The following is a 14254-nucleotide window of genomic DNA, read 5'->3' as shown; positions in this document are numbered from 1 at the left end:
TCAGTGAGATTTTGAATCTCATTTTCCATTTGACCTATTCTGCTTCTTAAGGAGTTCTTTTCTTTAGTGAATTATTGTGTCTCTTTTACCATCAGGTCAATTCTGTTTTTTAAGGTGTTATTTTCTTCAGTATTATTTTGTGCCTCTTTTATCAAGCTGTTAATTCTCTTTTCATAATTTTCTTTTGTTCTCATTTCATTCCTCAACATTCTCTCTCTTTATCTCTTTCTTTAACTCTTCCTGGGATTCTTGTTGGAGTTGGGTCCAATTAGCTTTTTCCTTTAAACCTTTTTTTTTTGATAGTTGTCTTTACATTGTTGTCTTCTTCTGAATTTATGACTTAATATTCCCTGCTGCTGTAGTAGCCTTTTTCTGGTCAAATTCTTTGCTGTTGTTGCTTGTTCATTTTTCCAGACTATTTTTTATTTTCAAATATAACTTTTTCCAATTATATATATAAAAAGAATTTAAAACATTTATTTTAAAAAATTTTGAGTTCAATTTTTTCCCTCTCTGTCTTCCCTCTCCCCTCAATGAGTAGACAAGCAATTTGATATACATTATACATGTGCAGTTATGCAAAACATATTCCCATATTAGTCATGCTGTGAAAGAAAACACAGACCAAAAAACACCCTAAGAAAAATAAGGAAAGCTTAAAAAAGTATGCTTTGATCTGTATTTAAATTCTATCAGTTCTTTCCCTGGAGGTGGATGGTATTGTTCATCATAGCTCTTCTGAATTGTCTTGGATCTTTGTATTGCTGAGAATAGTTAAGTAATTCACAATTGATCATTATGCAATATTGCTGTTATTGTGTACCGTGTTCTCTTGGTTCTGCTCACTTTACTTTGCATCAATTCATTTTTCCAGGTTTTTTGAGAGCATCCTGCTTGTCATTTCATATAGCACAATAGTATTCCATCATAATCATATACTACACCTTGTTCAGCCACTTCCCAATTGATGAGCATCCTCTCAATTTCCAATTCTTTGCCACTTCAAAAAGAGCTACTATAAATATTTATGTACAAATAGGTACTTTTCATTTTTTCTTTGATCTCTTTGGGATACAGACCTAGTAGAGGTAGTGCTGGGTCAAAGGGTATGAACAATTTTATAGCCTTTGGGCATGGTTCCAAATTGCTCTCCAGAATAGTTGAATCAATTCATAACTACACCAACAATTAATTAGAGTATTCCAATTTTCCCATACCTTCTCCAACATTTGTCATTTTCTTTTTCTGTCATATTAACCAACCTAAGAGGTGAGAGATGGTACTCCAGAGTTGTTTTAGTTTTCATTTCTCTAATCAATAGTGATTTAGTACATTTTTATATGACTATTGATAGCTTTTATTTCTGTGTCTGAAAACTGCCTATTCATATCCTTTGACTTTTTACAAATTGGAGAATGTCTTATATTTTTTATAATTTTGACTCAGTTCTCTATATATTTGAGAAATGAGGCCCCCCTTAGTTTTTTCCTTTTCTTCTAATCTTGTCTGAGTTGGTACAAAAGCTTTTTAACTTAATGTAATCAAAATTATCCATATTGTAGCCTATAATTATATCCTATATCCTATAATCTTTATCTTTTGTTTGGTCATAAATTCTTACCTCATCCATAGATCTGACCTGTAAAATATTCCGTACTCTCCAAATTTATTTATGGCATCACCCTTTATGTCTAAATTATGACCTTATCTTGGTATATATGAAGATGTTAGTCCATGTCATTTTTCTGCCAAAATGTTTTCCAGTTTTCCCAGTAGTTTTTATCAGATAGTGAGTTCATTTCCCAAAAGCTTGCATCTTGTGTTTATCAAACATTAGGTTACTGTGGTCATTTACTACTGTATATTGTTTACTTAATCTATCCCACTGATCTACCACTCCATTTCTTACACAGTACCAAATTGTTTTGATGATAACCACTTTGTAATACAGTCTGAGATCTAATACCTCTAGGCCACCTTCCTCTGCCTTTTTTTTTCATTGATTCCCTTGACATTCTTGACCTTTTCTTCAAGATGAATTTTATTATTTTTTTCTAGCTCTATAAAATAAATTTTGGTAATTTGATTGATATGGTACTGAATAAGTAAATTAATTTAGGTAGAATTGTCATTTTTGTTATATTGATTTACCTACTCATGAGTAATTCATATTTTTCTAACTGTTTACATCTGACTTTATTTGTGTGAAAAGTGTTTTGTAATTTTTTTCATGTAGTTCCTGGGTTTGTCTTGGCAGGGAGACTCCCAAGTATTTTATGTTGTCTATTTTATTTTATTTTATTTTATTTTATTTTAAATGGAATTTCTCTTTCTAACTCTTGTTGCTGGACTTAGTTGCTAATGTCTGGAAATGCTGATGATTTTTGTGGGTTCATTTTATATCCTGCCACTTTGCTAAAGTTGTTATCCAGCCTTTTTCTTGGCTTTGAACTTTATGTTAATGTTAGGCTTTACTCACCTAAAGATGAGGAGGCAGTGTTTCAAGCTTCAGGCTTTTTCATACTACTATTTTCAGAACTAGTTTTGGGCATCTGTGAGTTTTTGGTGCTTCTAAAGTGATGTGATGTTGGGAGAGGTATGGTAACTGCTTTTCTGGTCTGCACTCTGTTCTTTACCTGGTCCCCTGCAGCTACAAACACTAGAGCTTCTCTCTGCCTTGGGCCTGTGACCAGGCCCCCTGCTCCCTTGTGACTGACCACAAGCACTTCTCTCCACCCTGACACTGTGTTTCAGAATTGCTTATGGACAATAGAATTGCCAATCAGTGCCAGATACACCTAGCAGAAGGTCCTCTGTAATTTCTTTTTTTTTCTTTTTAAATAATTAATTAATTTATTTTTAGTTTTCAACTTTCAACTTTCACTTCCATAAGATTTTGAGATTTAAATTTTCTCCTCCTCCCTCTCCTCCTCCCTCCTCAAGACAGCATGCAATCTAATATAGACTTGACTTATACATTCATATTAAGCATATTTTCCCATTAGTCATGATGTAAAGAAGAGTTAGAACTGATAGGAGGAACCATGAGAATGAAGCAATAAAACAAAACCACAATAAGGAAAGGAGAGCAAATAGTGTGCTTCCATATGCATTCAGACTCCATAGTTCTTTCTCTGGATGTGAAGAGCATTTTCCATCATGAGTCTTTTGGAGTCGTCTAAGATCCTTGTATTGCTGAGAAGAGCCAAGTCTGTCAAAGACAGTCATTGTGCAATGTGGATGTTACCGTGTTTAATGTTCTCTTGGTTCTGCTCATTTCACTCAGCCACTTCATATAAGTCTTCCCAGGTTTTTATGAAGTCTACCTGCTCATCATTTCTTATAGCACAGTAGTATTCCATTATATTCATATACCACAACTTGTTCAGCCATTCCCCAATTGATGGGCATCACACAAATCATCAGCATTTCTATATATTACTAACAAAGTCCAACAGCAAGAGATAGAAAGAGAAATTCCATTTAAAGTTACTGTAGACATTATAAAACATTTGGGAGTCTATCTGCCAAAACAAACTCAGGAACAATATGAACACAATTACAAAACACTTTTCGCACAGTCAGATCTAAATAACTGGAAAAATATCAGTTGCTTATGGGTAGACCAAGCTAATATAATAAAAATGACAATTCTACCTAAATTAATTTACTTATTTAGTCCCATAACAATCAAACTACCAAAAATTATTTTATAGAGCTAGAAAAAAAAATAACAAAATTCATCTGGAAGAACAAAAGGTCCAGAATATCAAGGGAACTAATGAAAAGAAATGCAAGGGAAGGTGATCTAGCTGTACCAGATCTTAAATTGGATTATAAAGCAGCAATCATCAAAACTACTAGGTACTGGCTAATAAATAGAGTGGTGGAGCAGTGGAAAGGTTAGGTATGCAAGACACAGTAGTCCATGACTATAGTAATCTACTCTTTGATAAATCCAAAGACTCCAGCTTCTGGGCTAAGAAATCACTATTTAACAAAAACTGCTGGGAAAACTGAAAAATAGTATGGCAGAAAGTGGGCATAGACCAACATCTCACACCCTATATGAAAATAAAACCCTATAACTTGTTGAAGACCAGTTGTCCAACCCTGTTAGTGTCTCTGGGCTGAGAACTCCAAAGCTACAGCTGATGGAGCTGCTGTGGCCTCCAAAAACTGCTGCTGGTGTGTGTGTACACTTTGGACATGCTCCACCTCAGTGCCACAGACCTCTCTTGCAGACCTCCTAAATTGTCTTAGTCTGGACAAATGTCTTAGATCTTTTGTTGACTCTGCTGCTCCAAAATTTGCTTTGAAGCATCATTTTAAAGTTATTTGAAGGGGAATGCTGGGAGTGTTCAGCTCATTTTCTGCCTGTACTCCACTATCTCGGCTTTAGCCCTGTTGCACACCCATTTTAAAGATGAGAAAAACGAGACAAACAAGTTATGTGAATTTCCCAATATGACTTAATATATTAATGGAAGAATGGATTTGAACCACTTTACTTTCTGGTACTTCATGCTGAATAAAGAAATGAGGAGGAGATATAAAGAACCTAAATTATCTAAAAATTTAATAAATGATTTGATTGTGCCAATCTCTTTCAATGCAACAAGCTTTTATTAAGTGTCTGCCATGGTGGGGCAAGGGGGAAAGGGGAAGTGAATAAACATTTGTGTTAAATACTTTACAAATACTATTTCATTTAATCTTCACAATGACCCTGTGAAGTAGGTACTATGATTACCCTATTTTACGCATGAGAAAACTGAGGCAGACAGAGGTGAAATGAATTACCCAGGTTCATAGAGCTGGTAAGTATTTGAGGTTAGAATTGAACTCCTGTAGTCTTGACTCCAGGCTCAGTACTCTAATCACTGAACCACCTAGCTGCCTTCTTCCACAGTATGAAAATCCCTGTATTAAGTGCTAGGGGATTCAAAGACAAAGAAAATAAATTCTGCCCTAAAGGATCTTATCCTATTTCATATTCCTGTTACTGTAGAAATGAATGATCATTTCAGTTTCCTGGGCCCCAGATATATGTAGGATATCAATCTTTTCTGAAAATTCCTCATAGGACCCAAGAATCTGCTTTAGAAAAGCTACAATCTACCCTCAATAACCAACTTACTATGGTATGGCAGTTGTGAAGTCCTTTGTTTTACTGGGAGACCATCCACAAATCTAATTTCATGAATCACCATAGTTACACTCAATTGTTTGGGAAAGCTGCTGTTTGAGGGAATAAGAAGTTTCCTTTTGGTTAGAGAAATCCATACCAAAACCATATATAAAGTTCAACAAAAAAACCTGTTGAATAATTTAGAATTATAATTAAGCCTGCTCAGAGGATGACCTGATTTTGAATATCATTTGCCCACATAACCCATTTTTTTGAGCATCAATGTTACTTTGCACAAGGAATAATCCATTTTTAAACTTATATTCAAAGACTTTTGTACAAAATGCACTAGGTTATATAAAATAATTTCTTTGAGGGAACATTATTACAGTCCTTTGGAAGGAAATGAAGCTCTTTTAATTCATCTCCTAATAATGCTGGGAGTTATAATTAAAACATGTGACCCTCACTGGCTAAAATTTCCAAATGAGGAACCTCAAAATGCCTTTAGCAGTTATGACCCAGAGTGGCCTTTAAAGCAAGACTTCTTACCCTAGGGTCCAGTGAACCTGGGGATGGATTTCAGGCATGGTGAATTTGAATGGAAAAAAATGGCATTTTGATTTTCACTTAACTCTAACTGAAATTTAGCATTTTCTTCAATGATAAATGTTGGCAACAAACCACAGTAGCATTAGGCTTCCAGACTGCCAAAAGCACAAAAAACCTAATTTCTGTCTGACACAGTAGCTGTTACATAGAGTACTTTAGGTTATCTGCTTTATTTGGAGAACACTGATCATCCCTAGAGTGTATGTGTTGAGGTTACCATCTACCCCTGCTTGCTCTGTGTGTGTGTGTGTGTGTGTGTGTGTGTAACCATTGGTGAATTCCACTAGGACTTAAAAAAAAATCTATTAAAAATTGCCACCATGAAGAAGAGTGAATCATATTTTTCCGTACTTGCTATATAGCTGAGTTGTGTTCCATTGTGTCATATCAACTTGAAATTACATAATTATGCTCTTAATTGCCTTAGTATATCTCACTTTGCTGAGTTGGAAGTAATTTCCTACATCATATACAGCAGTGCATGAAGGATAATGATATTCTATCTATAGTCTATTGTACTTTTTATGCAAAAGATACTGGCATTAATGAAGAGTGCTGTGGTAAAGTAGTGTGTTTGTTATGCGGTCACACTGTCAACTGCAATAGAAATGTTGATAAATCTGTTTTCTAATTGGTCTTCCCTTGGTCCATAATCTTAGCCAATCCATTTCCCATCTTTGCTTTTCTTTATGCATAGGAAATTGAGAGGTGATTTGGGTCTGCTCTTTAAACCAATATAGAATAATTCTCCCTTTCCATAAGCCAGACTTTGAAAAAATCTTCTGAAACATAGTCCTGAACCTGAAAATACAGCATAAAATAAAAGGCTTCTCCACCCCAAAGTATCTATTAGAAAGCAAAAGTAGTAGGGATCATGCACTTCATTTACTGAACAGCTCCTTAGGCTCTACAGTGCCAGTTTACTCTTACTTAGTACACAGTTCTTATCAAGCTTGGTTATCAGGTTTGCCAAGCACAGAAGACTAGAAGAGCAAGGAGAGCATTCCCCAAGACAACAGTGAAAAATGCAGCAATCAATCAGCTTGAGGGAGAAGGCACTGGAGAACTGAAAGAACTGTGCGGGGAGATAGAATAATGGATATAATAGATAGACAATAATAGTATAATAATGGATATATGTATATTTTATGTATATAGGTATAATAAAGGATAACCTTAAGCATCAAGGATTAGTTAAATTATGTTTTTTTAAAGGGGGTCACCAAAGTCTTATTAAAACTTAAACCTGCACTAATGCACTAAGACTTTTTGGATACCCTGTAGACTCTTTTATTTTGGGATACATTTTTGAAAATGCCAATGTATTTGGATGCATTTTAGAAAACAATTCCCTCCAAAATGGGTAAAAGAAATGAAGCTGTGGTGCTTTAAGGGAGTAAATTCTAGTCTTTAGAAATTGTGCATACAATGAGGCTCTTTGTTTCCCAACAATGCCAGTTTTTCAGTTCTTCACATTCATGTTTGATGACTAGTAAGTGCCCTGGGAAATGGGAAGAGAAAGAGAGCATTGAGTTTCTTGAAAGTTTGCTGCTGGGATATGAGTTCGAGGGTAAAAACATATTTTCTTACTCTCTGAATGAGAGGTTTGAAAAAATAAACTCCAAGTCTGAATCTTTATAGGCAGTAGAAGACAACTATATCTTACCAGTTCCTACTTTCTCTTCTTTTTATAATAGAATCATTAGAAATAGTTTATCTTAACTTGACCCGAGTATAGATTTATTGTGTGCAAGACATGATGCTAGGTATTGGTGATATTAAGAGATACAATACAACCTAATTCCTGCCTTTTCAGGGTTTGCAGTCTAGTTGAAGAGAGAAAGAAAGACACATGGGGAGAGAGGGGGGAGAGTGAGAGACAGAGAGAGAGAGAGAGACAGAGAGACACAGAGGAGGAGGAGGAGAAGATGATGAAGAAGAAGAAAAAAGGAGGAGGAGGAAAGATGGAGGAGGAAGAAGAGGAGAAGGAGGGAAAGGAAGAGGAGGAAGAGGAGGAGGAGAGGAGGAATGATAACTGACAATCTAGAGGTTTTGAACCTGAATGATCTAAATAAGGGGGATGCTTCTACAGAAACAGGGAAGCTTGGAAGTTGGGCAGATTTGGGAAGGGTAAAATATCGTGTTCTGTTTTAACACATTGAATTTGAAATTCTCATGGGCATCAAGGTGGAGGTTTCCAGCAAGAAATTAGTAATGAAATACTAGACCACAAGAAAGAAATTAGAGCTGGATATACAAGCTTGGGAGGTATCTGCATAGAAATGATAACTGAACTCATAGCAGCTGTATGAGATCACGAAGAGATGGGGAGGAAGAAGAACAGGGATGTGATAAACTTACAAAGAAAATGTAGATTCAGTCAGCTTGCAGGCCTGCTTTGTTTCATTGTGTCAAAGCTTGTGTTTTGTTATTTTAAAAAATTATAAATACAAAGGAATTTCAGATAATAGAATTTGCATCATTTGTATATTCTACTGGTATATGGTTATGTAATCTGACATATTATTATGTGGCAAAGGCATATATTTTATGTGTAACAAATGGAAAAGATGTATAATATGTCTAGCATAAGCATCATTCAACTTTTTCCAAGTTCTCCCACTTTTGTGGGAGAAGATCCCCACATGGAATTTATTTTATGAAGCTATGGGAAATCTGTGCCCTTAGTTTGTGGAATTAGGTTGGCAGGGTCAACCATGCCTTAAATTGTAGGAGAAACAGGCAAGAGCAGTGTCACAGAAGTCAAGGAGATGGAGTCTAGGAGCAAGTTAGCAACAGTGTCAGAAACTTAAGATATTAAGGAGATTGAGATCTGAGAAAAGACCATCAGATTAGGAGGTAACAATGATTGGTAAACTTGGAGAGAGCAGTTTTAATCAAGTAGTGGGGTCAGAGCTTAGTTGCAACTTTAGTCTCTGTGGCCAAAAATAATGGCTCATTATCTGGTGGCAAGCGACGTCTCATCTCTGGTTGAAGCAGCTGGGTGACAGACACAATGGATAGAATGTTGGACTTGAAGTCAGGAAGACCTGAGTTCAAATCTTGCTTCAGATACTTACTAGCTGTGTGACCCTGGGCAAGTCACCAACCTCTTTCAGTCTCGGTTTCCTCATCTGTAAAGTGGAGATAATAGTAGCACCTACCTTACTGGTTTGTTGTGAGAATAAAATGAGATAATATATGTAAAGTGCTTTATAAACTTTGAGTACTAGATATTATCATTAATCATTAGTCCTTCTGAATTTATCCAGGCCAGTCCTCATACGGTAGGCATATAGTCCATCCCTGGTGCCATACTTAAAACTTTTCTGGTTTAGTAAAATCTCTTAAGTTTTGTGCTCCGTTGCATAGCTAATGGAGCGCTTTGTATCACCCTCATACCAGATGGGGTGTGGTACTTATTAATTTAAAAAATGAGGATGGGTAGGATGAATTTTATTTTTCTGAGGATTCTGCTGTATAAAAATCATTCTTGTTGTATAAAGCATATGTGATAAAGCAGTGAATGTCTTCATCTCAAAGGAATCTGGAAAATGACCTGGTAGACTTGCAGAATGCTAATAGCTACAATTTTGCATGCTTGTATTCTAGTGAATCAGTCACTTTATCTTTCCTAGCTGAAGATAATAGGAGAGGGGGAGAAATATATCTTAATGTCTTTTTGGCTCGAAAAATTGACTTCTGAGTTGGCTTGAAAATCTTTCTATATTTCTTCATAGTTCACATCTAAGGAAAGATATTCTACAAGCTGAAAATAACTTTCTATATAAAAACCATTTTAGAAGCAACACATGACTTTCTCCAAAGACTTCAGATTTCTGACAATTGAAAAAAAAATCCTCTCTCAGAATGTTCACCGATCCCAAAGGATGGATCCACCCCATGTACTGGGAAAGAATTGAAAGGTTATTAATAAGCATGAGCACAGAATCCAAAATGATAAATGAGCATGCTAAAGTGGGAAGAAGCTTCCTTGGGGAAATGCATTGAAAGATCATTAGATTTAAGAGTGATAGGAATTCACTTCCTGGCTCAGACATTCATTAGCTTGGTGATCTTGGCAAGTCACTCAATCTCTAGGTATGTGTTTCTTTATTTATAAATAAAAGAGTTGAATTAGTTGATTTTTAAAGGTCCTCTGGTTCTAAATCTTGTTACCTGTTTAAGTCACGCTCCAGTACCTTATCAGGGCATGTGAGTAGCCTTGACTTCTTGAAATTTATGTCGGCAAGATCTACCAAGTCCACGCTGGAAAGGTTTTAGGTGTGGGACTGGTGATGGGCTTTGTCATATGAAGACCAGCCTAGTTCAATACGGAAAGAAAGGCTTATCACCAGAATGTTGACTATCTGGTGATTTTCTCTTTTTTGGGGGGTGGGGTGGGGTGGGGTTCAATAATTGATAAAAAAAATTAAAGAAAAAAACTTCATGTAGCAGTTCTTGGGACAGGATTGGAAAACTTCTTTCTGTCTTTTCTATAAAAATAATGCTGATCATATGTGTAACTTTTAAGTACAGGAGGTTTTTTTTGTTTGTTTATTTTGTTTTTGGTGAAGCACTTAAGTGCCATATTGGAAGATTCTCTGTCCTAATTATAGAACTGACACATTGACAAATCTAAGATAACCAGACAGTTTAATTTAGGTCATGAAAAAAGGAGCACTTATTCCCTTACCTTTTCCCACCCTGCCATTTATTCAATTTCAGTAAATTTTTATTTAACTCACATTCTGTTCAAAGTACTATTTTAGGCAGTGAGGAAGATACAAAGACGAAATAAAATGCAGTCCTTACCCTCAAGGAGCTTACTTTTGTAGACATTGGTCATGAGAATAAAATGGATACCAAAGTAATATAACGTAGAATGTGAATGTTCATGAGAAGCATAATGTTATGGAACTTGACAGAAAGGAGGTCACTTTTCTGCCTAGGCTGGAGTAAAGGGAAAGATCAAGGAGGGTTACAAACAAGAAAGGTTTCAGGGAAGGCAATATTTTTTCACCCAGGATATCAAAAATGAAGGGAATTTTGAGGTCCCTTGCTGGGTACATGAATCCCCTCTATGATATCCTTGAGAAACAGTTGGTCTCTGCTTGAGCACCTCTAGTGGTGGGTAATTCACTGCCTCATAAAGCAACCCAGTATATTTTTGGATAGCTCTAATCGTTAGAAAGATCTTCCCTATCTGAAATCTGCCTGTCTGCTCCACTTCCCCAGAATGGTCCTAGATCGCCCTTCTGACACAACACAGAAGTCTAATTGTTTCTCAAAACCAGTTGGGATTGAGACTGTAGTGACTTTACTATTTAACTGTTGTACAATGAATGAAAGCATTTGAGATCCTGGGTAATTAAGAATAAGTATGTTTTGTGGCAATTTATTTCAATCTAAAAAGAGTTTATTGAGCACTTGATATGTGCAGAGTGAGAGGCAGTTTGGCATATTGGATATCTATCTGTCTGTTTGTCTGTCTATCTATCTATCATCTATCTATGCCAGCCTTAGAGTCAAGAAGCCTGGGTTCCAATTGCACCACAGGACACATACTAGTTACATGATACTGGGCCATAGGCAATTTTTAAAGACTGTCCCACACTGATGAAATCACAGAACCAGAATAAAGGTGGGGTACTGGTGGTTGTGCACAGAGTGCATGGTGTGTTGTAGTGCCCTACTGACCCATGATCTGCCCAGTCTCACATCTCTGCTTTAGATATTGTGGGACCAAGGGAGGAATTCAGGGTGGATACCTATGACTGGACTACTTCCCTAAGACAGTAGCTAATTGTCACAGAATATCACACTTATTTCAAAAATAATAGGAAAAGAAAATGATTTGCTTCTAGAGTCTTTGACCCAGCTTGAATATATTTTTGTTTTTCTCTCCTCAGATAGTACTTCAATTATAATTGATAGGTCTGACCCATGGCCTCTACCCTTCTTAGGGAAGGACTTAAGGGGCATGCTGGTAAATATTTAACCATAGTTTCTTGCGAAAAAATGTATAGCATGTCTTTATGATGAATACATTCTTCAGTCTAGACAGTCAACAAAACAATAAATCAAACCCTGATTTGTAGATTGCTGATTTCTGAGGTGTAAATGTTATTGTTATTTCATATTTTCAGTCATGTTCAACCCTTCATGACCTCACTTGGGGTTTTCTTGGCAAAGATTCAATAATGGTTTGCCATTTCCTTATCCAGCTCATTTTACAGATGATAAAACTGAGACAAACACGGCTAAGTGACTTGGCCAGGTTCACACAGCTAGCCAGTATCTGAGGCCACTTGGGTCTTCCTGACTCTAGGCCCAGCGCTCTGTCCACACATCACCTAGGCACTAGCACATAGTCTGACATAGTAAGCACTTAATGGATACTAGCTGACCGACTCAGTTTCCTCATCTATGAAACAAGCTCGGGGAAGGATGGATTAGATGATTTCTAAAGTCCTTTTTAGCTGTAACATTCATATTTTTATAAAGTACTTATTGATTGGAGGGAACTTGAACATCTCTTTATAAGATCCCTCAGTGGTGCTTTATAAGTTTAACAGGCATTTATTAGGCACATACTATGCATGTGTTAAGCACTGTATAGGCTCTGGGGATAGAAATAAATAAAGACAGTCCTTTCCCTCAAGGAGCCTAAATTCTACTGCAATGGAAGTATACACTTGGTAAAGTATACACAATCCTTTGGCCTTCCCTCACCTCAATGAAAGATGTATCATACATGTAGTTGACAGTCCATAAATAAAAACTGATTTTTTCCTTAATGAAAGAAGAGAATGTTAGGTAAGTAACAGAGATCCAGACCTTTCATTTTATCAATGTACAACTCTTCCCTTGACACTCCCTCCACCTTTACCCATGCAGATTGCTGACTGTTCTGCAGTTTGTAGTCTTAGAGAGTTGTTTGGGATGTTAAGAGGTTAAGTAACTTGTCCAAGGCCATACAGTATGTATGAGAGGTCAGATTTGAACTGAGGTCTTCCTAACTCTGACTCTCCATCTACTACACCATGCTGCCTTTCATACTGCATGTGTTTTTTTGGTTGTTGTTAACCATATCGTGAAGGAAAAGGACTTTGGAAGTTGAGTACAAACAATAAGTTACATACGTTGATTGTATGCAGTCTAAGTAATTATTCATGGGATAATTACCCTGGTTTTTTAGGCCATCTTCCTTCTTACTGCCTGCCCTTGAGTTATGTTTTTGTTCCTTTGCATATCCTCCCAAGGGTGAGTGGTAGGAACCTCAAATTTTCTAGTTTTAGACAGAGAAAAGGCTTGGTAATGGATAAGATTGAAAGCATGTGGATTTCAGTGATCAGTGTGATTTCTCAGTATTCCTTATTTCCGTGAATTGAGTTGTATGCCATTGTCATTGGTGCATTAATGACTCTAGTTTTCTTTCCTTTGCAGTGGCTTGCTATCCTCTGATTATGTAGAGATTCATTATGAAGATGGAAAACCACAGTACTCTAAGGTATGGTTAAAAAAATCAAGGTGGGCTATTTCTGAATGAAAAGTCTGCTTTGGCAAAGCTCGATAAATGCTTCATTTGTCTATAGCAGGCAAAGGGGCTTCTCCTCTTATACATGTACAAGAATTGCTGCCTTCTCTAGTTAATGAATGGTTGTTACTATCAGAGGTATAAACAACATCCACAGTTATTGTGACTAAGACTGTGAGGGATGTGAGTTCTTTATTCCTTTTCTTAGCTGAGCTAAAATAAAAGGCAATGTGTGAATATACCTTATTCTAAAATATGTTCTATTAGTTGCCTGTACAGTGAATTTAGGATAAATGGATGGTTTGATGAACTGAAAAGCTAAACAACAAAGACTCAATTCAGGTACACAGAACAGTTGTGATAGACTTTAAATTATATAGTTAGAAGAGAATTCATGACCATTTTAGGCTGCCTGCCTTATTTTAAAATGAGGACATCAGGACAAGATAGGATAATTGATTTGTCTATGGTCTTATAACTAGAATGGCAGAGTTAGAAATAGAAATAGGTGTCCTAGGAGGCTGACAGTAGTTTAGGTAAGAGGTGACAAGGGTCTGAAATAAGATAGTGGCCATGAGAGTGGAGAGAAGGTGATGAATGTGAGACATGCTTTAGAAGCAGAATGAATGGGACTTGATGTAAGCGAGAGGGAAGAGTCAGCTTTACAACAGGTTCTCCGGGTGATCATCATTGTCAAAAGCTGAAGGGAAAAGTCAAAGAGCATAACAAATAAGAAAATAAGAACAAATAACAAATAAGAAAAAGAAAAGTCAAATGGATTTAGCAACTAAGTTTCTCTGCAATAGTGGGACCAGAAGGTAGATTGCAATGGAGTGAGAAGGATAGTGAGGAGGTAGAGGCATGATTTTAGGTGACCATCTAGTGAATAGAGGAGAAAGGAAAGGGAGAGACAGAGAGAGAGAGAGAGAGAGAGAGAGAGAGAGAGAGAGAGAGAGAGAGAGAGAGAGAGA

General features: G+C 36.5%; 1 protein-coding gene across 1 annotated transcript in view; it reads left to right on the top strand.

Moving 5' to 3' along the window:
• The window catches only part of ADAM23 (ADAM metallopeptidase domain 23), a 238598-nt gene that overhangs the window by 93100 nt on the left and 131244 nt on the right, over positions 1–14254 (top strand). The window contains exon 4 of the mRNA XM_027873781.1: positions 13193–13256. Coding sequence (XP_027729582.1) covers positions 13193–13256 — 64 coding nt within the window. The remainder of the gene's footprint in view (positions 1–13192; positions 13257–14254) is intronic.

Source organism: Vombatus ursinus, unplaced genomic scaffold, assembly GCF_900497805.2.
Source record: "Vombatus ursinus unplaced genomic scaffold, bare-nosed wombat genome assembly UNPS02014802.1, whole genome shotgun sequence".
NCBI lineage: Eukaryota > Metazoa > Chordata > Mammalia > Diprotodontia > Vombatidae > Vombatus > Vombatus ursinus.
Note: the sequence above shows the minus strand (reverse complement) of the source record. Positions and strands in the feature narration are given on the sequence as shown.